This window comes from Sphaeramia orbicularis, chromosome 6 (assembly GCF_902148855.1).
Source record: "Sphaeramia orbicularis chromosome 6, fSphaOr1.1, whole genome shotgun sequence".
NCBI classification, from domain to species: Eukaryota; Metazoa; Chordata; class Actinopteri; order Kurtiformes; family Apogonidae; genus Sphaeramia; species Sphaeramia orbicularis.
The window spans coordinates 35,866,518-35,894,279 of record NC_043962.1 but is presented as its reverse complement, the minus strand read 5'-3'; the positions used below and the strand labels follow the sequence as shown (position 1 = coordinate 35,894,279).

Here is a 27,762-nt window from a genome sequence, read left to right as displayed (position 1 = left end):
GACAGAAAAGAAAACATTGAATGCCTAAAAGCACTGTTTTTATCAGTACAATGCCATAGCTATTGATGTAAGAACTGAAGGGATTTTGGTTTTTATCAAGAAAACATACAAAACGTCTAGATATCAGCTCTGAAATTAAACTCTTATGAGCTATTTTTGTTGTTATCATTATATTTGTCCAAATACATGTGCCTTTAGTTGTACCAGGCATTAAAATGAAAAAGGAATTGAAGAAAACAAGGGGTGGTCTAATAATTTTGCCTGCGACTGTAAAGACCAGATCGTGGATGAAGTGCCACAGCTTCAAGATAAAGCCAGTGATTAGGTCAAGTAATCTAGTTTCTTTTCTTTCTTTTTCTCTCTCTGTGTTATTTACCATTGTGGGCTCCTGTGCATGTGTAATTAATGTTCCATCATTGCAAGAAAATGAACACCCCCCCACACACACTGCCATAAATGTATCATGCAAAAACGTCAACTTATATGTTCTGCCCAACAAAAAAATACAAAGAAACAAATTTAATGACCTTGCATTTTAATCAGACTACATAGACATTCAGATATGAGACCAAGACAGTCGCAGACATTTCCCACTTGCTATTATATTTTAGGCTTTACCACAAATAAATATCTAACTCAGGAGCAAAGAGAGATGAGAGATAAACACCAGCTAAGACAGAAAACATTTCATTATATGGTTTGTAAAGAGGAACCAACCATAACCAAGACATGCTGAATCATGCATTTTGTAAATGAATGAAAAAGTTAGTAATTTGACCAGATTTTAGTCTGTCTGTTAAGTCTTGTGACTTGTTTTGATGGAAGGCTGACAAACAAAAGTGCATCTTCACACACTAATTCTTTAACAGAACAGATTAGGTCTTTGAAGAATAGAAGTTAAAGTTCAAAGCCGTATCGGTCAGGTTTTCCTTCAGTCAGGTGAATCCTTGAATTAATCCTTTGTGCTATCTTTACATTTAGTGACCTCACAACCACACTTGTCAATTGAAATGTAGGTTTTCTGTATCGTTCTGCCATCAGTGCACCTCATCTCCACCTTCTTCTTACTGGTCGCCATTTCTTGACAACATGAGCATGAATGCATCATACTGTTGCTCTCTGCTGAGTACCTGTAAGTAAAGACAGTTTCAGACAAGATGAGTTAATATAAAGTTTTGTCTTTACAGGAAAATGTACTGAAAACCTAAACATGCGAATCAGTCTGAAGCATCAGTCTCACATGGATGAAGACTCTCCACATGATCCCTCACAGGAAGTGAGTTCCACTTTCTCAACTGACGTGCAGTTCTTTGTCTTCAGGTGGGCAGTTTTCTTTTTCACCAAACATTCATGTCGAGGCGTACCTGGCCATGAGATGTGGACATGTTTACACCTGACTGCAAAAACTGAACTTAACATTTTAACAAAAATGTGACAGAACATTTAGCCTTTCAACATTTTCAGATGATTTCTGTTTGAGCTGTTTTGTTCATCACTTAAAATAAGGGTGTCAAACATGTGGCCTGTGAGCCGAAACGGCCTTTGGGATGAATTTGTAACATGTAAAAATGACACTGAAATTTTTAACAATCAACGGCTGTAACATGCAGCCCAATTTGATCTCAAGTGGTTTGTATCAGTAAAATAGTAGCATCATAACCTATAAATAATCACAGCTCCAAACTTTTATCTTTTTGGGTAAAAAAGTAAAATTAATTGAAAATGTTTACATTTAAAAACTATCCTTTCACACAAATGTGAATAATCTGAACAACCATGTACAACCTGAAATGTCTTATGAAAAATAAGTGCAATTTTAACAATAATATGCTTGTTACTAAATGTTTTGTGCCGTTGTAGATCCACTATGATCTGTAAGTTGTAATGTATATGTATAAATTAAGAGGTATAATATTGTTAAAATTGCAGTAATTTTTCTTCAGAAATTTCCAGTTGTTCATAGTTGTTCATGTTATTCCAAAGGATAGTTTGTGGATGTAAACATTTTCATCATCTCATTTTACTAATTTTAGAAAATTGCATTTTAATTTAAGTTGTCATCATTTGGTCTGGTCCACTTGAGATAAAAATGGGCTAAATGTGGCCTCTGAACTAAAATGGGTTTGACACCCCTGACTTAAAACATTATAAATTGAGTTTGACTATTGATGTCTTTCCATAAATCAGTTTAATAAACATGATCACTAAATATCAACTATTCTCATTAACAAGAAAACATCTTAAATTTTTGCTGTCTCGTTGCAGCATCTTGCTGCTTTAATCTATTATTTTTTAATGTTCATTTTGGAATGTTGAATATTGTACACTAATAGATATGCATATTTTACTACTATTAACAAATGTTTTTAGTAAAGAACTTTAAAATACTACAACATATTAATTCAACTACGGAAAATTTTTAAAATACGATGTAAGAAGAAATATTTAAATGAAAAATAACTGAATAATATTTCAATAGAATTAGTATTACTCACATGTTTTGCAACAACCATTCATGTCACTTCGTTCAGTTCCCTGTAATACAGATAATATGTTGCAGTAAACAATGCACAGCTGACAAATGAAAAGTCATGTGACTTACATGTACAACCTGCAGTTTCAAAAAACACAGCCAAACAATTCTCGATTGAAGACAATGAAGTATTTCTAGACTAATTAATCAGAATCTAAAGTCCAATTCAAACATATAGACAGTCACTGTAAGGGCATGTAAATAAACAATTAGTCCTCTTTGGTTTTATTTATTGCCATCATGTACAGTGATTGTTTTTAAGTGTATTTACACATTTTTGGGGTCCTCGTTCTTCTTGGCAGTCCTTCTCGGTTCAACTGGACTGGTTTAGTTCTTTTGAAAACATGTCGTCTCTCATCCAAGAGACTTCTTCAGTTCTATTAACTGGTGGGGGAAACTGGACTTATAAACCTGTGGGGGTAGTGGTCTGTGTAGGTCACTTGCAAACCAGTCCAGCTGAACTGAGAAGAACCACCAAGAGCTCAGTTTAAATTGTTTTTATTTCCTTGTTCTTATGTTTTTCACAGGGTTGTCCAGAAACCTCGAGTGAGATCAAGTAGTGATCAACCTGCTCCAGATGTCACAGGTAACAATGTTTTTGTCCTGTTCAGCCGGTTACATGTCCATTTGGTCACCTCCACCTTTATGTTTTACATAGGGACTGTAGTTATAAGAGCATGAAGCCAAACACCACTTTAGAGTGCATTCACACCTGCCCTGTTTCATTACTTCATTTGCTTATTCAGTCCAGTTTGTTTGGGGGGGGGGGTGTTAATGTGCATTTGAAGCTTGATGTGGATCAAAGACATGAACTCTGGTTAACATAGGTCTTGGTCTGCTTTAAGTGAACCAAAAACAGGAAAGGGACTACAATGCAGGGCTTTGTGGGTAAACACAACCTTCATGTTTTGTATTCATGTAATTGTTGATGCAGTGCCACCACAGGCGAGGAGGGGAATATGTTATTCAAAAGGTTTGGTTTGTTTGACAGTACAGTGTGAAGGCAAACTTGAATATTGCAACCCCAGTCCCCAGTCGTACTGAGTCTACCAGACTATGAGGTGTGAAAATGAGCTTAAACTTCAGCTGCACTGGTAATGTCATAGCCTTGTCAGAGCAGGTCTGTGGCTGGGTGGATAGGCTAGTGGATAGGCCTTGGTTCAAATCCTGTGAATTTTTTTTTTTTAAGTTTACATTTCTTTTTTATTTTATAGTTTTGTTTTGTTTTTAAATCAACCATTAAAATAAAAAGAAACACTGCCCAGCCACTGTAGAACTGTGCCTCTGCCTCTGTCCCCTAACTACCAGCATCTCCACAAGCTTCTCAAAGCATTGAAACTAACAATAAATTGATGAGAAGTGATGTAAAAGTGCCATTCTTCTGCTAAATTGTATCTAAAAGGCAACAATTTCTATTTTTTACCGAGCAGAAATCATACTTGCAATATTTGGAATATTTACATTTTACTATTAATGCTTTGAATTTTTATGAGTTGCACAGTTTTGTTTTGTTTTTTGTTTGTTTGTTTTGAACACCTAGGTAGTGTTTGATACAGGACATGATATGAAAATAAATGAAATATTTTTGTAATTTTTTTTTGTTGAGTCCAGTTATAAAGTTGTAATAATATATTTTTACATTCTCATGAAATGATTGTGACAATGTGATTCATTCTTGTCAGATGAAGTGTCACTGGGACTCACGTATGTAATCATTGTACCTGGTCAAAGGTGATTTCTGATGTGTATAAATAGGAATAAAAACAGGAATGATTCCAACTTAATGGGCAACAGTGTATATTCCCTTATATCATCCTCTCATGCTACCTTGCAAAAAACTCTTGCTACCCCTTTGCCACCCCATGAAAACTATCTAAATTTACCACTGGTCGGAACTGCATGAAAGACATGAGAAACTTTTTTGGTATTCGATAACGTACATGTAACTTCTTTGGATGCCTGAATATACTCACAGGGACACAGTTGTTTGGGTCATACTCAGGACACTTTGTTCGGTTGATAGAAATGGTGAAGTCGTCTTCCTCCTTTTCACAGTCATACCTGGTACAGTTGTCATTTGGTGGTGACCAAGACTCAGAAGGCTGTCAAACAGGAAGGAGAAGTAAACTGACTGTCAACATACACAAATCTAATTGAATCTGGTTGAAAATAGGTAGCAGGCAGTGTTTACATTCCAGTGAATTTACCTTAATAACAACAGTAGAATTCAACCCAGGATGTGTAAAAACACAGCTTGTCTTTTTACATGATGGACAACACTGGCCGGGTTTGTTCTCACGTTCGTAGCCCTATTTGAAGAGAAAAAAAAAAAAATTCCCCTTATTGCCACTGTAGGGTTTAGACATTCATATGTGAGGTGAATGCTTTTTATGTTATTCGAGAAAGACTGGTAATGTATATTTATATTCATTCAGTCTTTAGGTGTTGAGGAGGCAATTAGAGCATGGTTTCATTTTCATTAATGTGGAAAGAAACAGAACAACAACAGAAACAGAACAAATAACAACAACAATAACAACAATGTAAAATAAACATAACACACCACAACTAAAACAGATATATTCAACAGAGAACAGAGTAGTTTGTGATAATAGATGGATAAACTGATCTATTGGTACAATTCTGTAAATGGAATAAAGTCTGTTCATTGACTACTGTTGCATTCAGTAACTGCAGTTATTAAAAAAACAGGATATAAATCTTTAAGAGCTACCTCTGCACACCGTACTGTGCACACTATCTTGTGACACTTGATCTTGTTCAGCATAGTTTGGGGATCTCGACTTCCAGTACAGTTGCATTCTTCACATGGGTTTTTGTGGAAGTTCATTCCTGGCTGTAAAATAGAAAAGTGCTTTTCCAGTACTGTTAAAGTTTCAAATGCTCTTTCAAAGCCATAGTGTAAACAGGTCACCAGATTAAATATCAGTCCACTATACTTAGTTATTATGAGTACATTTATCTACCTTAAAATAAATATGTAAATGACTGCAGAGATTTAGGTGGACTGAGACACTAGTTGCTTTTCCATTGACCATCAAATTGTCCAAATATAACTTGCACATAAAAATTTACCTAATAGAAAAATGACAATTTCGCCAAAAATCTCATTATTTGATTAAAAGTTTTTGTGCTGGCAAAAGGTGGTTTTTCAGGCGTAGTGTAACTTGTATATTACACAAAAAACTGCAATGGAAAGACCTTTTTTCGCAACTAGAGTCAGATGAATTAAAAAAAATGGATAATGACAGACATTACAATAAGTGAAGAAAAAGAAGAAACATGTCACAGTATGTGTGGATGCACCAGGAAATCAACACCATATTTATGTTCGTCGCCATGTTTTTGGAATGACTTCTCGTGTTGTCTTGCGATAATAAATAAACAAATCATCGCATTTGTGATTTAATGGAAAAACCAACATCACGCACTTCCGTTTTTTCAACATTTAGTAAATATAGGTAAAGTTTTGCGCAGATGTCCAGCAGAAAAGCAACTACTGAGAACTATTACATTACTATTTATGAGGCATTCTGAAATTAAAATCTTTTTATGAGGCTAAAAAAATATTTCTCTTAATGGAGAATAAACCCCTCAAAAACACAATATAATATATACTCTAAACAACTGCTTACCTTGTACTCAGTGCCATTGAACACACAAACATCTTTTGGCACTAGAGAGACAGAAATGTGAACAACTCTTATGACTCCTTTAATGGCTCATACACATAGATCTTTCACACAGTAATAACAAAGATATATGCAGGTAAAATATCCAGAGTTTTTACCACAGCGGTGAACTGGGCAGCAATTGTCATTTGAGTTGTATGTTTCCAGCTGAAATCCCAGTTTGCAGTCTGGTTTCTCTGGACAAGATTTTGGATTACATTCTGGAAACATATTAGGTATAATTAAACTTGATACAGAACAAAACAAAACCCAGAAAATATTAACCAGTGATAAAATAAGATAAGATTGTTTCATTGTGTTAGATTTGTTTGTTTATTTTGAATACAGTTATATTGTGTTGATATTTTTTAAAATTTTGGCTCTTAATTGTTGTACATTTCTTTGGGAAAATAAAGGCCCACTTTTTTTTTTTTTTTTTTTTTCCTCAGGCCCTAACAGACCGATGAATCATTTGGCCATTAATTCGAGCTGATTTATTGCCATTTTGAGATTATCTGATGATTATTCCATGAAGCAGGTAATCAGAAAATGAAAACCAATGTCTATGGTACAGGCAGCTTTGTTGGTGTTGCTGCTATGAAATGATGTAAGCATAATTTTTTTAAACTTTAAAATAAGTACACTGCAAATAGAGCACAGAATAAATCTACTCAACAAACAAGCCTAATATCAGTGACGATTAATGACCATCGGCTGAACTGCACTTAACCCTGTAAAGCCTGAGCCATTAAATCACAGACAGAAAATTCCCCTTCTTTGAAACTGGAGCCTTTATTGGTCCTTCTGAACAACCAAAAAATTGTTTTTCAAATATCAATTTCCATGTATGAGTTTCTATTATGTATCATATTTGATACATCGGGTCTCAATTCTCAAATATTATTATTTTTGAACAAACAAAAACATAATATAACACAAACATATCTAACAAATTGGTAATTCCAAAAATTCCTGTGAAGGAATGCTTCTAGGACCAAAAAAAGATTTTGTTTGAGGTGCTCTTTGGAAAAAGGGATTCATAAAGTAGATACAAAACTGGAAGAAAAACTCCAAGGCTATCTAGACTATCTAGTTATGACCACGCCATGGTAATAAAGGCATTTTAATGTTTAAAGAGAGTGCCTTGGAGTTTTTCTTCCAGTTTGATATCTAAATTGGTAATTTCTTTTCAAAACTGGCAAAGTTCTTCCTCCTTCACATTAATGACAATCTTATAGTGTCACTGGAAAGGCCTCTGGTGAATGAATTCCTCCCCCTGGTGGATTATCCGTGTATTGGATGTATCTAATTGTATACATCAGGTTTTTCAAGAAAAAGAAATATCACTCTGATCGTGTAGAGGGCTTCAAAACTCATGTATCAAATATGATATGTTTGGCGTTATAGGCAGGTTTATTTATTTATAGGGTTAAAATAAACCTTGTACTGATCAAACAGTGATTCCACTAAACCTTTCACAAAACATAATGTCAGCAGATTTCAGTGTGCAAACTCACCACATGTCATTTTCTGACAACAGTCCACTGTTCGGTTCACCAACTCCTCGCCGTCCTTGGAACAGTTCATGGGTTTTTGAGTTGGACAGGTAACAGGTGTACACTGAACGTCTAGTGTGTCCTTGTCACAAACACACTGCTTACAGTCAATCTGCCAAGTCTGTTTTAATGATGAAACACAATGAACATGAGAACAGCCACTAATTGACAGCGACAAGTCAAAATGCTCTGTATATTGTTGAAAGTACCCCTGTAGGTGAGCCATCAGGTCCAGTGCAACCTTAAGTGACAAAAAGCATTCAGTGTATATTAAAAATTAATTTACAAATAATTCCAATTTGCACAAAGTTCTTTCAAAAAATGTTCTTACATGAGGAGACGCAGATGTCTGAGTGTGAATTGAACAGTGTCAAACCCTCTGGGCAGAAACATCCTTCCATGACTGAGTTGCAGGCTGTTTTCTGGTCACGTCTTTTTACCTGGCATTTTGTGTACTTCTCATTGTATCTAAACATGTAGTCAGTAAATATTAAAAAGGTTTTTTTAGACATTAGACATTACGTTATATTGTATATGAATATTGCTGTGGAGATACCAGGTACAACTGACTAAATCCAGAGACTGACTGCTTAAACTTACCGATGCTGACATTAATATTTGAAATACAATTCTTGTGATTACCTTGCATTGCATGTTGGTACAAGTACTGATTCACAAGGTTTGTAGACTTTATGTTTGGGACATTTGTAGTCTATAAAAAGACAAAACAATAATGAAATGAATAACCTTGGAAAAAAAAATCAAATAAAATGGTTTGTTTTCATTAAAACAAACCCCTCTTACCACACTGTCCATGTGTAGCATTCCTCCAGGGCACACACACAGATGATTCAGCACACAGTGTGGCGTACATCTCTAAACTGGAGCAACCCATGGTGGTATTTTTGTAACAAACATCAAATTTACAACCCTCATAGTACGGTTTTGGGTTGATGACTCTGTGACATTCTTCAAACACCCTTAATGTGCAAATCAAACAAAGCAAACTGTTACATGACTGACTCTGCAGAATGAGTTAACTGTAGACGGTCTTCATTCCAATATAAAGTCTTACTTGCTGTTTAAAATTTCACAAATATCAGGTTTGCAGGGTTGTGGTATAGGTCTTGGTTGTGGTGGTGTTGGTGGTGGCTTCTCACAATATGGCTTCTTCTTATCTGTAACCTTCCACTCATGTGCCATGTCAGGGCAAGAAGAACGAATCTGTCCATTTGGTGATGTGCAGTCATTCTCAGTGTTATTGTCACAGGTACCTTGTGGAAACAAACATTAACATAAAAGTTGTTATGACAAAATTCTTACCACTGTGGCAAATCCAAACCTATCTAATGCATCAACCTACCACACTGTCCTTCTGTGTTGTTGTGGAAAAGGGAAAATGGTAGTTCAATGCTAAATAAAAGCCCTTTGAATGTCACAACTGCTTCAATAGCTGGGATTCTCAAAAGCAGCTCTATTGATGTGCTTGTGATGATGAAGTCATCATTGGAGTAGGTTGGGTGTACCTGCTTATCGTTGACGGAAACCTGAACAAATGAAATGTTAGGGAGAAGCTTTGTAAGAAAAAAAGGCTCTGACATTTACTCATCAATCAATGTAAATAGAATGAATTGAGTTAGGATGGTTTGTTGCAGTGACATTTACCCTATTGACAATTTTTGGGGTTGTCTGCTGGGTGAAAACAATGGTATAGTTTTTGTAGTAAACAGTGATTGCACGTGCACAGGTCAGAGTTCCAGAAGCATCACAGTTTTCATTGTCAATCAAGATCTTAAAGTCATATTGAGGAGTAATCTCTTTAACCAGGACATATGTGCAGTTTCTCTGAAAGTTGTAATATTGACCATCAAATGTCGTATAATGTGGATCTCCCCAAACAGCACATACACCTGCAGACATTTGATAATGACAGTGAGTGTTGCACAAGGAAAAATAACGTAACATAAAACATTAAGGTTATGTAAATAAATATAACAATTATAAACATATAGGAAGCAGTTTTTAGATATTGCTGAAATGAAAGTTTGGGAAATATGGCTTTCATTCACACTTACATCTGCACTCATAGTGAAAACAGCAACCTGATGCATCGTAAACCTTCACTGGTTTGTTGTCATTATTACATGTAGGTTCTGTCACTTCTTTACAGGTCACAGGTTCTGAAATCACTTTACCATTGTCACACGTTTCAGTAGAGCAATTACTTGACTTCCACTTCTCACCATGCTGTAAATTTAAATAATAAAAAAAAAAATTAACCACATAATGTCTACTACAAAACTACTGCTACACAAGATTTGGTTTAAAGTGCTAATTTTGTATTGTTAATCCCTATAAACTTTGATTCTATTAGTGTGACCATGGAAGTGGTGTTACTGGGATTATTTCAATATTATGCAACTAGGTCAAAGAATTAAAACAAGATGTCTGTTGTAAAGTAATTTCTCTTTCATTTCACATGATTCTTAACAAATCAGAAGGTTTTGATACGGCTTCACCTGCATAAGTTTTTTGACATACATTTTTAAATAACATTAAAAAATGTGTGTTGTACATGTCCTCTTGTATTTGTTTGTGTATTTTTTTCCAGTTCCACCTCACCACTACTCTTTCTCATATTGAAAAGGACACTGAAACCTCTGTTTCATATCTTATTTTAATGCAACTGGTTATGTACTCTATTATGATCCTGATGAAGACAAACAAACAATCTACAGAGGAGTGTACAATCTGCAAACAAACAACATTTTGATGCATCAGTAGCTGCATGTTGTTCTCTTTTTATACTGACATAGGCTATATGCATTGATCACTGATTAGACCAATGGTTCATTCAAAGTAGGGCCATGGTCCACTAGGGGCCCTCAGAGGGTTGCCAGGGGGTGTTGAAATGCCTATTGAATGTTTGTTTAAAAAAAAAACAAAACTAAAAAATACTCCACTGACAAAATAAAGAGATGCCCTGGAATTTTGTATGAGACGGGCATTAGCAGCAGAAAGATTGAGAACCACTAGATTAGGCTGATGTCAAATTCAGCAGCTACCATTACTACTACTACTACTACTAATAATAATAATGATAATAATAGTAATAGTCAGTCAGTTATCTTATGAACAACTTTATCCTCAAAAGGGTTGCAGGGGTGCTGGAGCCAATCCCAGCTACCTATGAGCAGGATACACCCTGGATGTGTTGCCAGTTCATTGCAGGGCTTACATTAGATTAACCAATAAATCTGTCAGTGCATGTCTTTGGATGGTGGGAGGAAGACAGAGTACCCGAAGAGAACTCACACAAATGCAGGGAGAACATGCAAACTTCACACAGAAAGGTCATGGCAATGTAATAATAATAATAATAATAATAATAATAATAATAATAATAATAATAATAATAACAATAATAATAATAATAATAATAATACCTTTCTAGGTGGAGTCAAATATGAACAGTTTGAAGGTGGCTTTGTAGGCGTGCTGGAGCTGATTGTGGTTGTTGATGGAGTCGGTTGAGTTGTGGAATGACATGGCCTACCCTTCATCTCAACACCACATGTTGAATTGCAGAATGCAGTGTAACACCAGCCTGCTCCATCTGACTTATTGTATATCAAATTACCTGTACAAAAAAGCCACAAAGGTTTAAATCTCTTCTCCAGGTTTGTGGATATACAAATTGAAAATCTGTGATCAGATACAATACTATTGAAAACATATTTGAATTTAATTTTTGTTGCTGTATTTTGCTACCGTGACAATAGGAAAACTGTGATGACATACCCCTCCACTGAACAATCTCATGCTCATCCAATAGGAAGTGGTGTTGTATGGTCAAAAGACAATAATAGTTTGTTTGTTTGTTTGTTTTTTTTAAGATATTTGTTCATTCAGAAGGATGTCAGCTATCTGACTATTTATTAAAGAGTCATTTTCTATCTGAGGAAGTTTCCTTTAAGTCAGAGCAAGACAGAGAGAGCAAAAGCACACACATTCTTTACTGAAGTAAAAGTGCAGATAGAACTAGTGATTCATTGTCATTAATCGAGTAAAAAAAAAAAAAACAGTAAAAAGCGCTCAGAAGGACTTTTCTACTGGCTTTGCATATGTTATCATTCCATTTATTTAGGTCTAAATCCATCTTGATGGGATGGTAAGCAGTGATACAAAAAAGAAATAACTGGTAATTTCCCCCCTAATGCATTAAACTAAAGAACCACAGCTACAATGATTGCACAGTACACTTGTAAAAATATGACTATCTTCACTGTCCTGTAAAAATACTGATAACTCAACAGGTCAATGAATAACAGTAACAATGTGCCTCATATGTACATTTTAGCAGGAATTTTGCCAAAATGAATACATAGTATTCCACATTTAACAACTGATGAGAAAAACACAGTGCTTACCAGGAGAGAAATAATGATCCTTATACATGCAGAAACAGGGAGGAGATGTGGTTGGAGTTGTGGTAGTAGTTGTGGATGGAGATGTGGTTGGAGTTGTGGTTGGAGTTGTGGATGATGATATGGTTGTGGATGGAGATGTAGATGTGGTTGGAGTTGTGGATGGAGACGTGGTTGGAGTTGTGGATGGAGACGTGGTTGGAGTTGTGGATGATGATGGAGTTGTGGATGGAGATGCAGATGTGGTTGGAGTTGTGGATGGAGACGTGGTTGGAGTTGTGGATGATGATGTAGTTGTGGATGGCGATGTGGTAGTAGTTGTGGATGGAGATCTAGATGTGGTTGGAGTTGTGGATGGAGATGTGGTTGTAGTTGTGGATGATGATGTGGTTGTAGTTGTGGATGGAGATGTGGTTGGAGTTGTGGTTGATGACATTGTTGTAGTTGTGGATGGAGATGTGGTTGGAGTTGTGGTTGATGACGTAGTTGTGGATGAAGACGTGGTTGGAGTTGTGAATGGAGATGTGGTTGGAATTGTGGATGGTGATGTGGTTGGAGTTGTGGATGATGATGTAGTTGGAGTTGTGGATGGAGATGTAGTTGGAGTTGTAGATGATGATGTGGTTGAAGTTGTGGATGGTGATGTGGTTGGAGTTGTGAATGGAGATGTGGTTGGAGTTGTGGATGGTGTTGTGGATGATGATGTGGTTGTAGTTGTGGATGGTGATGTGGTTGGAGTTGTGGATGATGATGTAGTTGGAGTTGTGGATGTAGATGTGGTTGGAGTTGTGGTTGGTGATGTGGTAGTAGTTGTGGATGTAGATGTGGTTGGAGTTGTGGATGGTGTTGTGGATGATGATGTGGTTGTAGTTGTGGATGGTGATGTGGTTGGAGTTGTGAATGGAGATGTGGTTGGAGTTGTGGATGGTGTTGTGGATGATGATGTGGTTGAAGTTGTGGATGGAGATGTGGTTGGAGTTGTGGATGGAGATGTGGTTGGAGTTGTGGATGATGATGTAGTTGGAGTTGTGGATGTAGATGTGGTTGGAGTTGTGGTTGGTGATGTGGTAGTAGTTGTGGATGTAGATGTGGTTGGAGTTGTGAATGGAGATGTGGTTGGAGTTGTGGATGGTGTTGTGGATGATGATGTGGTAGTAGTTGTGGATGTAGATGTGGTTGGAGTTGTGAATGGAGATGTGGTTGGAGTTGTGGATGGTGTTGTGGATGATGATGTGGTTAGAGTTGTGGATGGAGATGTGGTTGGAGTTGTGGATGATGACGTTGTAGTTGTGGATGTAGATGTGGTTGGAGTTGTGAATGGAGATGTGGTTGGAGTTGTGGATGATGATGTGGTTGGAGTTGTGGATGGAGATGTGGTTGGAGTTGTGGATGATGATGTGGTTGAAGTTGTGGATGGAGATGTGGTTAGAGTTGTGGTTGATGACGTTGTTGTAGTTGTGGATGTAGATGTGGTTGGAGTTGTGGTTGGTGATGTGGTAGTAGTTGTGGATGTAGATGTGGTTGGAGTTGTGAATGGAGATGTGGTTGGAGTTGTGGATGGAGTTGTGGATGATGATGTGGTTGGAGTTGTGGATGGTGATGTGGTTGGAGTTGTGGATGATGATGTGGTTGGAGTTGTGGATGGAGATGTGGTTGGAGTTGTGGATGATGATGTGGTTGAAGTTGTGGATGGTGATGTGGTTGGAGTTGTGAATGGAGATGTGGTTGGAGTTGTGGATGGTGTTGTGGATGATGATGAGGTTGTAGTTGTGGATGGTGATGTGGTTGGAGTTGTTGATGATGATGTGGTTGGAGTTGTGGTTGATGACGTTGTTGTAGTTGTGGATGGAGATGTGGTTGGAGTTGTGGTTGGCGATGTGGTAGTAGTTGTGGATGTAGATGTGGTTGGAGTTGTGAATGGAGATGTGGTTGGAGTTGTGGATGGTGTTGTGGATGATGATGTGGTTGGAGTTGTGGATGGAGATGTGGTTGGAGTTGTGGATGATGATGTGGTTGAAGTTGTGGATGGAGATGTGGTTGGAGTTGTGGTTGATGACGTTGTTGTAGTTGTGGATGGAGATGTGGTTGGAGTTGTGAATGGAGATGTGGTTGGTGTTGTGGATGATGATGTGGTTGAAGTTGTGGATGGTGATGTGGTTGGAGTTGTGGATGATGACGTTGTAGTTGTGGATGATGATGTGGTTGTAGTTGTGGATGGAGATGTGGTTGGAGTTGTGGTTGATGATGTTGTAGTTGTGGATGGAGATGTGGTTGGAGTTGTGGTTGGCGATGTGGTAGTAGTTGTGGATGTAGATGTGGTTGGAGTTGTGAATGGAGATGTGGTTGGAGTTGTGGATGGTGTTGTGGATGATGATGTGGTTGGAGTTGTGGATGATGACGTTGTAGTTGTGGATGGAGATGTGGTTGGAGTTGTGAATGGAGATGTGGTTGGAGTTGTGGATGATGATGTGGTTGGAGTTGTGGATGGAGATATGGTTGGAGTTGTGGATGATGATGTGGTTGAAGTTGTGGATGGAGATGTGGTTGGAGTTGTGGTTGATGACGTTGTTGTAGTTGTGGATGTAGATGTGGTTGGAGTTGTGGTTGGTGATGTGGTAGTAGTTGTGGTTGGAGTTGTGAATGGAGATGTGGTTGGAGTTGTGGATGGTGTTGTGGATGATGATGTGGTTGGAGTTGTGGATGGTGATGTGGTTGGAGTTGTGGTTGGTGATGTGGTAGTAGTTGTGGATGTAGATGTGGTTGGAGTTGTGAATGGAGATGTGGTTGGAGTTGTGGATGGTGTTGTGGATGATGATGTGGTTGGAGTTGTGGATGGTGATGTGGTTGGAGTTGTGGATGATGATGTGGTTGGAGTTGTGGATGGAGATGTGGTTGGAGTTGTGGATGATGATGTGGTTGAAGTTGTGGATGGTGATGTGGTTGGAGTTGTGAATGGAGATGTGGTTGGAGTTGTGGATGGTGTTGTGGATGATGCTGTGGTTGTAGTTGTGGATGGTGATGTGGTTGGAGTTGTGGATGGAGATATGGTTGGAGTTGTGGATGATGATGTGGTTGAAGTTGTGGATGGAGATGTGGTTGAAGTTGTGGATGGAGATGTGGTTGGAGTTGTGGTTGATGACGTTGTTGTAGTTGTGGATGGAGATGTGGTTGGAGTTGTGAATGGAGATGTGGTTGGTGTTGTGGATGATGATGTGGTTGAAGTTGTGGATGGTGATGTGGTTGGAGTTGTGGATGATGACGTTGTAGTTGTGGATGATGATGTGGTTGTAGTTGTGGATGGAGATGTGGTTGGAGTTGTGGTTGATGATGTTGTAGTTGTGGATGGAGATGTGGTTGGAGTTGTGGTTGGCGATGTGGTAGTAGTTGTGGATGTAGATGTGGTTGGAGTTGTGAATGGAGATGTGGTTGGAGTTGTGGATGGTGTTGTGGATGATGATGTGGTTGGAGTTGTGGATGATGACGTTGTAGTTGTGGATGGAGATGTGGTTGGAGTTGTGAATGGAGATGTGGTTGGAGTTGTGGATGATGATGTGGTTGGAGTTGTGGATGGAGATGTGGTTGGAGTTGTGGATGATGATGTGGTTGAAGTTGTGGATGGAGATGTGGTTGGAGTTGTGGTTGATGACGTTGTTGTAGTTGTGGATGTAGATGTGGTTGGAGTTGTGGTTGGTGATGTGGTAGTAGTTGTGGTTGGAGTTGTGAATGGAGATGTGGTTGGAGTTGTGGATGGTGTTGTGGATGATGATGTGGTTGGAGTTGTGGATGGTGATGTGGTTGGAGTTGTGGTTGGTGATGTGGTAGTAGTTGTGGATGTAGATGTGGTTGGAGTTGTGAATGGAGATGTGGTTGGAGTTGTGGATGGTGTTGTGGATGATGATGTGGTTGGAGTTGTGGATGGTGATGTGGTTGGAGTTGTGGATGATGATGTGGTTGGAGTTGTGGATGGAGATGTGGTTGGAGTTGTGGATGATGATGTGGTTGAAGTTGTGGATGGTGATGTGGTTGGAGTTGTGAATGGAGATGTGGTTGGAGTTGTGGATGGTGTTGTGGATGATGATGTGGTTGTAGTTGTGGATGGTGATGTGGTTGGAGTTGTGGATGGAGATATGGTTGGAGTTGTGGATGATGATGTGGTTGAAGTTGTGGATGGAGATGTGGTTGGAGTTGTGGTTGATGACGTTGTTGTAGTTGTGGATGTAGATGTGGTTGGAGTTGTGGTTGGTGATGTGGTAGTAGTTGTGGTTGGAGTTGTGAATGGAGATGTGGTTGGAGTTGTGGATGGTGTTGTGGATGATGATGTGGTTGGAGTTGTGGATGGTGATGTGGTTGGAGTTGTGGATGATGATGTGGTTGGAGTTGTGGATGGAGATGTGGTTGGAGTTGTGGATGATGATGTGGTTGAAGTTGTGGATGGTGATGTGGTTGGAGTTGTGAATGGAGAGGTGGTTGGAGTTGTGGATGGTGTTGTGGATGATGATGTGGTTGTAGTTGTGGATGGTGATGTGGTTGGAGTTGTGGATGATGATGTAGTTGGAGTTGTGGATGTAGATGTGGTTGGAGTTGTGGTTGGTGATGTGGTAGTAGTTGTGGATGTAGATGTGGTTGGAGTTGTGAATGGAGATGTGGTTGGAGTTGTGGATGGTGTTGTGGATGATGATGTGGTTGGAGTTGTGGATGGTGATGTGGTTGGAGTTGTGAATGGAGATGTGGTTGGAGTTGTGGATGGTGTTGTGGATGATGATGTGGTTGGAGTTGTGGATGGAGATGTGGTTGGAGTTGTGGATGGAGATGTGGTTGGAGTTGTGGATGATGATGTAGTTGGAGTTGTGGATGTAGATGTGGTTGGAGTTGTGGTTGGTGATGTGGTAGTAGTTGTGGATGATGACGTTGTAGTTGTGGATGATGATGTGGTTGTAGTTGTGGATGGAGATGTGGTTGGAGTTGTGGTTGATGATGTTGTAGTTGTGGATGGAGATGTGGTTGGAGTTGTGGTTGGCGATGTGGTAGTAGTTGTGGATGTAGATGTGGTTGGAGTTGTGAATGGAGATGTGGTTGGAGTTGTGGATGGTGTTGTGGATGATGATGTGGTTGGAGTTGTGGATGATGACGTTGTAGTTGTGGATGGAGATGTGGTTGGAGTTGTGAATGGAGATGTGGTTGGAGTTGTGGATGATGATGTGGTTGGAGTTGTGGATGGAGATATGGTTGGAGTTGTGGATGATGATGTGGTTGAAGTTGTGGATGGAGATGTGGTTGGAGTTGTGGTTGATGACGTTGTTGTAGTTGTGGATGTAGATGTGGTTGGAGTTGTGGTTGGTGATGTGGTAGTAGTTGTGGTTGGAGTTGTGAATGGAGATGTGGTTGGAGTTGTGGATGGTGTTGTGGATGATGATGTGGTTGGAGTTGTGGATGGTGATGTGGTTGGAGTTGTGGTTGGTGATGTGGTAGTAGTTGTGGATGTAGATGTGGTTGGAGTTGTGAATGGAGATGTGGTTGGAGTTGTGGATGGTGTTGTGGATGATGATGTGGTTGGAGTTGTGGATGGTGATGTGGTTGGAGTTGTGGATGATGATGTGGTTGGAGTTGTGGATGGAGATGTGGTTGGAGTTGTGGATGATGATGTGGTTGAAGTTGTGGATGGTGATGTGGTTGGAGTTGTGAATGGAGATGTGGTTGGAGTTGTGGATGGTGTTGTGGATGATGATGTGGTTGTAGTTGTGGATGGTGATGTGGTTGGAGTTGTGGATGGAGATGTGGTTGGAGTTGTGGATGATGATGTGGTTGAAGTTGTGGATGGAGATGTGGTTGGAGTTGTGGTTGATGACGTTGTTGTAGTTGTGGATGTAGATGTGGTTGGAGTTGTGGTTGGTGATGTGGTAGTAGTTGTGGTTGGAGTTGTGAATGGAGATGTGGTTGCAGTTGTGGATGGTGTTGTGGATGATGATGTGGTTGGAGTTGTGGATGGTGATGTGGTTGGAGTTGTGGTTGGTGATGTGGTAGTAGTTGTGGATGTAGATGTGGTTGGAGTTGTGAATGGAGATGTGGTTGGAGTTGTGGATGGTGTTGTGGATGATGATGTGGTTGGAGTTGTGGATGGTGATGTGGTTGGAGTTGTGGATGATGATGTGGTTGGAGTTGTGGATGGAGATGTGGTTGGAGTTGTGGATGATGATGTGGTTGAAGTTGTGGATGGTGATGTGGTTGGAGTTGTGAATGGAGAGGTGGTTGGAGTTGTGGATGGTGTTGTGGATGATGATGTGGTTGTAGTTGTGGATGGTGATGTGGTTGGAGTTGTGGATGATGATGTAGTTGGAGTTGTGGATGTAGATGTGGTTGGAGTTGTGGTTGGTGATGTGGTAGTAGTTGTGGATGTAGATGTGGTTGGAGTTGTGAATGGAGATGTGGTTGGAGTTGTGGATGGTGTTGTGGATGATGATGTGGTTGGAGTTGTGGATGGAGATGTGGTTGGAGTTGTGAATGGAGATGTGGTTGGAGTTGTGGATGGTGTTGTGGATGATGATGTGGTTGGAGTTGTGGATGGAGATGTGGTTGGAGTTGTGGATGGAGATGTGGTTGGAATTGTGGATGATGATGTAGTTGGAGTTGTGGATGTAGATGTGGTTGGAGTTGTGGTTGGTGATGTGGTAGTAGTTGTGGATGTAGATGTGGTTGGAGTTGTGAATGGAGATGTGGTTGGAGTTGTGGATGGTGTTGTGGATGATGATGTGGTAGTAGTTGTGGATGTAGATGTGGTTGGAGTTGTGAATGGAGATGTGGTTGGAGTTGTGGATGGTGTTGTGGATGATGATGTGGTTGGAGTTGTGGATGGAGATGTGGTTGGAGTTGTGGATGATGACGTTGTAGTTGTGGATGGAGATGTGGTTGGAGTTGTGAATGGAGATGTGGTTGGAGTTGTGGATGATGATGTGGTTGGAGTTGTGGATGGAGATGTGGTTGGAGTTGTGGATGATGATTTGGTTGAAGTTGTGGATGGAGATGTGGTTGGAGTTGTGGTTGATGACGTTGTTGTAGTTGTGGATGTAGATGTGGTTGGAGTTGTGGTTGGTGATGTGGTAGTAGTTGTGGATGTAGATGTGGTTGGAGTTGTGAATGGAGATGTGGTTGGAGTTGTGGATGGAGTTGTGGATGATGATGTGGTTGGAGTTGTGGATGGTGATGTGGTTGGAGTTGTGGATGATGATGTGGTTGAAGTTGTGGATGGTGATGTGGTTGGAGTTGTGAATGGAGATGTGGTTGGAGTTGTGGATGGTGTTGTGGATGATGATGTGGTTGTAGTTGTGGATGGTGATGTGGTTGGAGTTGTTGATGATGATGTAGTTGGAGTTGTGGATGTAGATGTGGTTGGAGTTGTGGTTGGTGATGTGGTAGTAGTTGTGGATGTAGATGTGGTTGGAGTTGTGAATGGAGATGTGGTTGGAGTTGTGGATGGTGTTGTGGATGATGATGTGGTTGTAGTTGTGGATGGTGATGTGGTTGGAGTTGTGGATGATGATGTAGTTGGAGTTGTGGATGGAGATGTGGTTGGAGTTGTAGATGATGATGTGGTTGAAGTTGTGGATAGTGATGTGGTTGGAGTTGTGGATGATGACGTAGTTGTAGTTGTGGTTGGCGATGTGGTAGTAGTTGTGGATGATGATGTGGTAGAAGTTGTGGATGATGATGTGGTTGGAGTTGTGGATGATGATGTGGTTGGAGTTGTGGATGGAGATGTGGTTGGAGTTGTGGTTGATGACGTTGTTGTAGTTGTGGATGGAGATGTGGTTGGAGTTGTGGTTGGCGATGTGGTAGTAGTTGTGGATGTAGATGTGGTTGGAGTTGTGGATGGTGTTGTGGATGATGATGTGGTTGGAGTTGTGGATGGAGATGTGGTTGGAGTTGTGGATGATGATGTGGTTGAAGTTGTGGATGGAGATGTGGTTGGAGTTGTGGTTGATGACGTTGTTGTAGTTGTGGATGTAGATGTGGTTGGAGTTGTGAATGGAGATGTGGTTGGAGTTGTGGATGGTGTTGTGGATGATGATGTGGTTGTAGTTGTGGATGGTGATGTGGTTGGAGTTGTGGATGATGATGTAGTTGGAGTTGTGGATGGAGATGTGGTTGGAGTTGTAGATGATGATGTGGTTGAAGTTGTGGATAGTGATGTGGTTGGAGTTGTGGATGATGACGTAGTTGTAGTTGTGGTTGGCGATGTGGTAGTAGTTGTGGATGATGATGTGGTAGAAGTTGTGGATGATGATGTGGTTGGAGTTGTGGATGATGATGTGGTTGGAGTTGTGGATGGAGATGTGGTTGGAGTTGTGGTTGATGACGTTGTTGTAGTTGTGGATGGAGATGTGGTTGGAGTTGTGGTTGGCGATGTGGTAGTAGTTGTGGATGTAGATGTGGTTGGAGTTGTGGATGGTGTTGTGGATGATGATGTGGTTGGAGTTGTGGATGGAGATGTGGTTGGAGTTGTGGATGATGATGTGGTTGAAGTTGTGGATGGAGATGTGGTTGGAGTTGTGGTTGATGACGTTGTTGTAGTTGTGGATGGAGATGTGGTTGGAGTCGTGAATGGAGATGTAGTTGGTGTTGTGGATGGTGATGTGGTTGAAGTTGTGGATGGTGATGTGGTTGGAGTTGTGGATGATGACGTGGTAGTTGTGGATGATGATGTGGTTGTAGTTGTGGATGGAGATGTGGTTGGAGTTGTGGTTGATGACGTTGTAGTTGTGGATGGAGATGTGGTTGGAGTTGTGGTTGGCGATGTGGTAGTAGTTGTGGATGTAGATATGGTTGGAGTTGTGAATGGAGATGTGGTTGGAGTTGTGGATGGTGTTGTGGATGATGATGTGGTTGGAGTTGTGGATGGAGATGTGGTTGGAGTTGTGGATGATGATGTGGTTGAAGTTGTGGATGGAGAAGTGGTTGGAGTTGTGGTTGATGACGTAGTTGTGGATGGAGATGTGGTTGGAGTTGTGAATGGAGATGTGGTTGGAGTTGTGGATGATGATGTGGTTGGAGTTGTGGATGGAGATATGGTTGGAGTTGTGCTGCTGCTGTGGTTGCCGTTAGTGGCTGGCGCTGTGTTGGCGTTGTTGGTTGCTGCCGTTGTTGTCGTTGTGGCTGTCGCTGTGGTTGGCGCTGTGGTTGGTGCTGTGGTCGTCGTTGTGGCTGTCGCTGTGGTTGGCGTTGTGCCTGGCGCTGTGTTGGCGTTGTGGCTTGGTGTTGTTGGCTGCTGCGTGTGTTGGCGTTGTGGACTGGATGCTGTGGTTGGCGTTGTGGCTGCTGGTGTGTTGGCTTTTTGGCTGGCGCTGGGGTGGCGTTTGTGGCTGCTGCTGTGGTTGCCTTTGTGGCTGTTGCTGTGGTTGGCGTTGTGCCTGGCGCTGTGGTTGGCGTGTGGCTGGTGTTGTGGCTGCTGCTGTGGGTTGTCAGTTGTGGCTCGTGCATGTGGTTGGCGTTGTGGCTGCTGCCGTCGTTGTCGTTGTGGTTGTGCGCTGTGGTAGTCGTTGTGGCTGCTGCTGTGGTCGCCGTTGTGGCTTCTGCGTGGTTGGCGTTGTTGCTGCGCTTGGTTGGTGGTGTGGCTGCTGCTGTGGTTGGGCGTTGTGCTGCTGTGCTTGCGTTGTGGCTGCTGCTGTGGGTTGGAGTTGTGGCTGGCAGCTGTGGTTGGCGTTGTGGCTGCTGCTGTGGTTGCCGTTGTGGCTGGTGCTGGTGGATTGGCGTTGTGGCTGCTGCCCGTGTTGGCGTTTGGGTTGGTGCTGTGGTCGTCGTATGTGGCTGCTGCTGTGGTCGTCGTTGTCGGGTGCTGCTGTGGTTGTCGTTGTGCTGGCGCTGTGGTTGAGTGTTGTGGCTGCTGCTCGTGGTTGGCGTTGTGGCGGCTGCCGTTGTCGATTGTGGCTGTCGCTCTGGTTGGCGTTGTGGCTGACGGCGGTGGCTGTCGTTGTGGCTGGCAGCTTGTGGTTGGTAGTTGTGGCTGCTGCCGAATTGTCGTTGTGCTGGTCGCTCTGGTTGAGCGTTGTGGGTGCTGACGGTGGTTGTCGTTGTGGCTGGCGCTGTGGTTGGCGTTGTGGTTGCTGCCCGTTGTCGTTGTGGATGGCGCTGTGGTTGGAGTTGTGGTTGGCGATGTGGTTGGAGTTGTGGCTTTAGCTGTGGTTTGCGTGTGCCTGGCGATGTTGGTTGGAGTTGTGAGCTGGTGTTGTGGCTGCTGCTGTGGTTGGAGTCGTTGTGGCCTGGCGCTGTGGTTGGCGGTGTGGCTGCTGTGGTTGCCGTTGTGGCTGCGTGCTGTGGTTTGGCGTTGGTGGATGCTGCTGTGGTAGTCCGTCGTGGTTGGCGCCTGTGGTCGTCGTTGTGGATGCTGCTGTGGTTGTCGTTTGTGGCTGGCGATGTGGTTGGCGGTGTGGTTGACTGACGTTGTCGTTGTGGGCTGGCGCTGTGTTGGAGTTGTGGTTGGCGATGTGGTAGTAGTTGTGGATGTAGATGTGGTTGGAGTTGTGAATGGAGATGTGGCTGGAGTTGTGGATGGTGATGTGGTTGGAGTTTTGGATGACGATGTGGTTGGAGTTGTGGATGGAGATGTGGTTGGAGTTGTGGATGATGATGTGGTTGAAATTGTGGATGGTGGCGTGGTTGGAGTTGTGGATGATGACGTGGTTGTAGTTGTGGTTGGCGATGTGGTAGTAGTTGTGGATGATGACGTGGTTGTAGTTGTGGATGGAGATGTGGTTGGAGTTGTGGATGATGATGTGGTAGTAGTTGTGGATGGAGATGTGGTTGAAGTTGTGGATGATGATGTGGTTGTAGTTGTGGATGGAGATGTGGTTGGAGTTGTGGTTGATGACGTTGTTGTAGTTGTGGATGGAGATGTGGTTGGAATTGTGGTTGATGACGTTGTAGTTGTGGATGTAGATGTGGTTGGAGTTGTGAATGGAGATGTGGTTGGAGTTGTGGATGGTGATGTGGTTGGAGTTGTGGATGATGATGTGGTTGGAGTTGTGGATGATGATGTGGTTGGAGTTGTGGATGGAGATGTGGTTGGAGTTGTGGATGATGATGTGGTTGAAGTTGTGGATGGTGATGTGGTTGGAGTTGTGGATGATGACGTGGTTGTAGTTGTGGTTGGTGATGTGGTAGTAGTTGTGGATGATGATGTGGTAGTAGTTGTAGATGATGATGTGGTTGTTGTGGATGGAGATGTGGTTGGAGTTGTGGATGATGACGAGGTTGTAGTTATGGATGGAGTTGTGGTTGATGACGTTGTTGTAGTTGTGGATGGTGATGTGGTTGGAGTTGTGGATGATGATGTGGTTGGAGTTGTGGATGATGATGTGGTTGGAGTTGTGGATGGAGATGTGGTTGGAGTTGTGGATGATGATGTGGTTGAAGTTGTGGATGGTGATGTGGTTGGAGTTGTGGATGATGACGTGGTTGTAGTTGTGGTTGGTGATGTGGTAGTAGTTGTGGATGATGATGTGGTAGTAGTTGTAGATGATGATGTGGTTGTTGTGGATGGAGATGTGGTTGGAGTTGTGGATGATGACGAGGTTGTAGTTATGGATGGAGTTGTGGTTGATGACGTTGTTGTAGTTGTGGATGGAGATGTGGTTGGAGTTGTGGATGATGACGTGGTTGAAGTTGTGGATGATGATGTGGTTGGAGTTGTGGATGATGACGAGGTTGTAGTTGTGGTTGGAGTTGTGGTTGGAGTTGTGGTTGATGACGTTGTTGTAGTTATGGATGGAGATGTGGTTGGAGTTGTGGATGATGACGTGGTTTGAGTTGTGGTTGGCGATGTGGTAGCAGTTGTGGATGATGATGTGGTTGTAGTTATGGATGGAGATGTGGTTGGAGTTGTGGATGATGACATGGTTTGAGTTGTGGTTGGCGATGTGGTAGTAGTTGTGGATGATGATGTGGTAGAAGTTGTGGATGGAGATGTGGTTGGAGTTGTGGATGGAGATGTGGTTGGAGTTGTGGTTGATGACGTTGTAGTTGTGGATGGAGATGTGGTTGTAGTTGTGGCTGATGATGTGGTTGAAGTTGTGAATGATGATGTGGTTGGAGTTGTGGATGAGGACGTGGTTGTAGTTGTGGATGGAGATGTAGATGTGGTTGGAGTTGTGGATGTAGACGTGGTTGGAGTTGTGGATGATGATGTGGTTGAAGTTGTGGATGGTGATGTGGTTGGACTTGTGGATGATGACGTGGTTGTAGTTGTGGTTGGTGATGTGGTAGTAGCTGTGGATGGTGAGGTGGTTGGAGTTGTGTATAGAGATGTGGTTGGAGTTGTGGATGATGATGTGGTTGTAGTTGTGGTTGGCGATGTGGTAATAGTTGTGGATGATGACGTGGTTGAAGTTGTGGATGGAGATGTGGTTGGAGTTGTGGATGATGATGTGGTTGTAGTTGTGGTTGGTGATGGGGTAGTAGTTGTGGATGATGACGTGGTTGTAGTTGTGGATGGAGATATGGTTGGAGTTGTGGATGATGACGTGGTTGTAGTTGTGGATGGAGATGTAGATGTGGTTGGAGTTGTGGATGGCGATGTGGTTGAAGTTTCATTTACAAAAGCTCCTGTTCGTCTTGTTGTTGTAACCAAACTCTGTGTAATAACTTCAGGTGGTGTTGTGCTTGACTCTGCTGTGCCTGATGTAGTTGTGGATGATGTGGTTGTAGTTGAAGATGGAGATGTGGTTGGAGTTGTGGATGGTGATGTGGTTGGAGTTGTGGTAGTAGTTGTGGATGATGTTGTGGTAGTAGTTGTGGATGGTGATATGGTTGAAGTTGTGGATGATGATGTGGTTGGTGTTGTGGATGATGATGTGGTTGGAGTTGTGGATGATAACGTGGTTGTAGTTGTGGGTGGAGATGTAGTTGATGACGTTGTTGTAGTTGTGGATGGAGATGTAGTTGTGGATGGAGATGTGGTTGGAGTTGTGGATGGAGATGTGGTTGATGACGTTGTAGTTGTGGATGGAGATGTAGTTGTGTATGGAGATGTGGTTGGAGTTGTGGATGATGACGTGGTAGTAGTTGTGGATGGAGATGTGGTTGGAGTTGTGGTTGATGACGTGGTTGTAGTTGTGGATGGAGATGTAGTCGTGTATGGAGATGTGGTTGGAGTTGTGGATGCAGGTGTATATATAGTTGTTGAACTTCCTGGTGTTGAAAATGTATAAATTGTTGTCACAGAGCTCGTAGTGGGGGTTGTTTGAGTTCTTGTAGTGGATGATTTTTCTGCAGTAAAAAACAAAAATGGTTAAAGAGTCATCTTTAAGTTTTTTCTATAAGATGACAGTGAGCAGTTTGCACTTTCGTTTTGTATAAGTACTGTTACCAGTTGTGCTAAAAGTAAAGGGCGTTGTTGTTGGTGTCGTTATCGGTGTCGTTGGTATCGGTGTCGTGTTGCATGGATATGTTTTTCTTTCGATTTTTCCTCCTTTTCCACAAACAGCAGTAAAACAGTATCCATTTCCATCATGTGTGTTATAGATTAAATCACCATAATTATACGACGTTCCATTATATAAACAGGTACAATCTGTAAAAAGGATGAACATTGTATATCAATATATATGTAATTAAAGGATCTAAACTAGTTTCTCTGTGATTGATAACACACAGTCATAATTGTAGTCAGTCATGATTATCTACTCACATTCATCATCATAGGTGCAGTTGATCATTGATGAAGCACATATACTGAGAAATACATAAAATAAGAGAAGTTTACATACATACATACAGTATATATATATATATATATATATATATATATATATATATATATATATATATATATATATATATATATATCTTTCAAGTCACAATTTTACTATTTCTGGAAAAGATTTTTACATGTCAAAAGTAATAACTGCAATAAATAAATGAATGTAGAATTAAAAGACGTTATTAAAATACATAATTTAATTTTATTATCATTTTATTATTTGTAAGACGTTAAATGTTCCATACCACTTCTGACATTTATCTTTTTGAAAGCTCTCCCCTACTTTATAGTGGTTCTGTTCTTCGTCATAGCAGCCACATTCCTTTAGTGCCACACACTTCATGGTAAATTCTTCCAAGTAGGGCTGTTCAGGCGGGCAATGTGGGTAGCAGCCTTAAAAAAGGAAAATATCAGTGTTAATTACAAAACCAGTTGAGAATTAGAAACAACTGGAAAAGCACTCGGAGAGCGCAGACCAGATCAGTGCCCCCCCCCCAATCACCACCAAAATGTAATAATTTGTTCCTTGTGCCAGTATCAACATTTCCTGATAATTTCATCAAAATGCATTCGTAACTTTTTGAGTTATCTTGCACACAGACAGACAGACAGACAATCCCCCGGCAGCAAAAACATAACCCCCTTGGCAGAGGTAAAAATCTGAATGTTCACAGACAAACAGACAGACAAACCCCAATGAAAACATAACCTCCACTGTTCTTTGGTGGAGGTAATAAGCATACCCATAAACCATGTGACATACCAGTGACAAACACTGAAAACTGTCAGCTTTCTGAAGGCCTATAACATTAAATTACACATTAAAATAACAAACTGTAAAAATTATAGACACGATCACAGGATATTTTTACCCTCCAGTGCTGGAAAATGATTGTAGCATCTTTCTGTGGGATTCCTACATGTCTTCATGCATGGTTTTCCACATGGCTCATAGTGCCATTCGCACTCTCCCTCAGGGTTGTAATAGTCACAGAACACAGCTGATGAAAGACAATGAAGTCAGAAACATTGGTCATTTTAAAACCATATACTATATTTCTATGTATACAGATGATTGATACTCCAAGATTATACTGATTAACTCATGAAAGGTTCATAAAACACTCACGGCATATTGATGGTGTTCTCCATTTGACACAGGCTCCAGCCTCATTACAGGCTGCAGCGTAGGCCGCTACAGCCGAACAGAAACACTCACAGTCTCCTCCTGTGTTGCAGGCACATGTGTCTCTCACACAAGCGTCATAATATTTGTCGGACTCCACCTAAAATGATACATTTGAATAGAGGCTGAATTCTCTTCAACTAATAGACAGATTTGTAGATTGTTAAAGGGGGAGTGTACAGAGGAACTGTGCAAAAGTCTTAGGCCTGCTTTAGTGCCTAAAACCAACATGACACCAACATGAACCAATATGACACCATGTCATACATCTTGAGGCTTCAAAACTGTGGGTTACAACTCAGTGGACGACATCATGGAAGTTCTGTCTATGGTTTATATATAATCTAAGCTAAATACTTGCATTTTGGTCTGCAGAAGCTGTTTTGTCCTGGAAATTTTGTTTTTAATGTTGCACTTATTTCATGTATATTCTGGTTCTATCTTAATACAGAGATATATATGGTCAGAAGTTTATATTACCAAGTGGTTTATACCATTTGCACAGTATTTTAATTGTAGCAATATGATATTATTATATCAACCTATTTTTTTTTCTATCGATGTGTGATCATGAAAATAGAAATTGTTGTTTTAATTACTGTGGAATAAAACAGTGTCTAT

The 27,762-nt window shown here is 41.1% G+C and overlaps 1 protein-coding gene across 1 annotated transcript in view; it reads right to left on the bottom strand.

The window, feature by feature from the left end:
* Positions 1-518: 518 nt before the first annotated feature.
* Positions 519-27,762, bottom strand: part of LOC115420367 (mucin-5AC-like) — a 45,355-nt gene continuing 18,111 nt past the window's right edge. The window contains exons 25-49 of the mRNA XM_030135604.1: positions 27,085-27,241; positions 26,828-26,956; positions 26,201-26,348; positions 25,884-25,927; positions 21,339-22,633; positions 19,063-20,510; positions 12,212-18,429; positions 11,228-11,421; positions 9,857-10,028; positions 9,447-9,691; positions 9,145-9,328; positions 8,857-9,055; positions 8,586-8,761; positions 8,424-8,493; positions 8,113-8,249; positions 7,991-8,022; positions 7,743-7,902; positions 6,345-6,446; positions 6,190-6,230; positions 5,268-5,390; positions 4,741-4,842; positions 4,507-4,635; positions 2,496-2,535; positions 1,241-1,364; positions 519-1,130 (exon numbers count right to left, since the gene is read on the bottom strand). Of these exons, the coding sequence (XP_029991464.1) occupies positions 953-1,130; positions 1,241-1,364; positions 2,496-2,535; positions 4,507-4,635; positions 4,741-4,842; positions 5,268-5,390; positions 6,190-6,230; positions 6,345-6,446; positions 7,743-7,902; positions 7,991-8,022; positions 8,113-8,249; positions 8,424-8,493; positions 8,586-8,761; positions 8,857-9,055; positions 9,145-9,328; positions 9,447-9,691; positions 9,857-10,028; positions 11,228-11,421; positions 12,212-18,429; positions 19,063-20,510; positions 21,339-22,633; positions 25,884-25,927; positions 26,201-26,348; positions 26,828-26,956; positions 27,085-27,241 (11,847 nt within the window). The 3' untranslated portion in view covers positions 519-952. The remainder of the gene's footprint in view (positions 1,131-1,240; positions 1,365-2,495; positions 2,536-4,506; positions 4,636-4,740; positions 4,843-5,267; positions 5,391-6,189; positions 6,231-6,344; positions 6,447-7,742; positions 7,903-7,990; positions 8,023-8,112; positions 8,250-8,423; positions 8,494-8,585; positions 8,762-8,856; positions 9,056-9,144; positions 9,329-9,446; positions 9,692-9,856; positions 10,029-11,227; positions 11,422-12,211; positions 18,430-19,062; positions 20,511-21,338; positions 22,634-25,883; positions 25,928-26,200; positions 26,349-26,827; positions 26,957-27,084; positions 27,242-27,762) is intronic.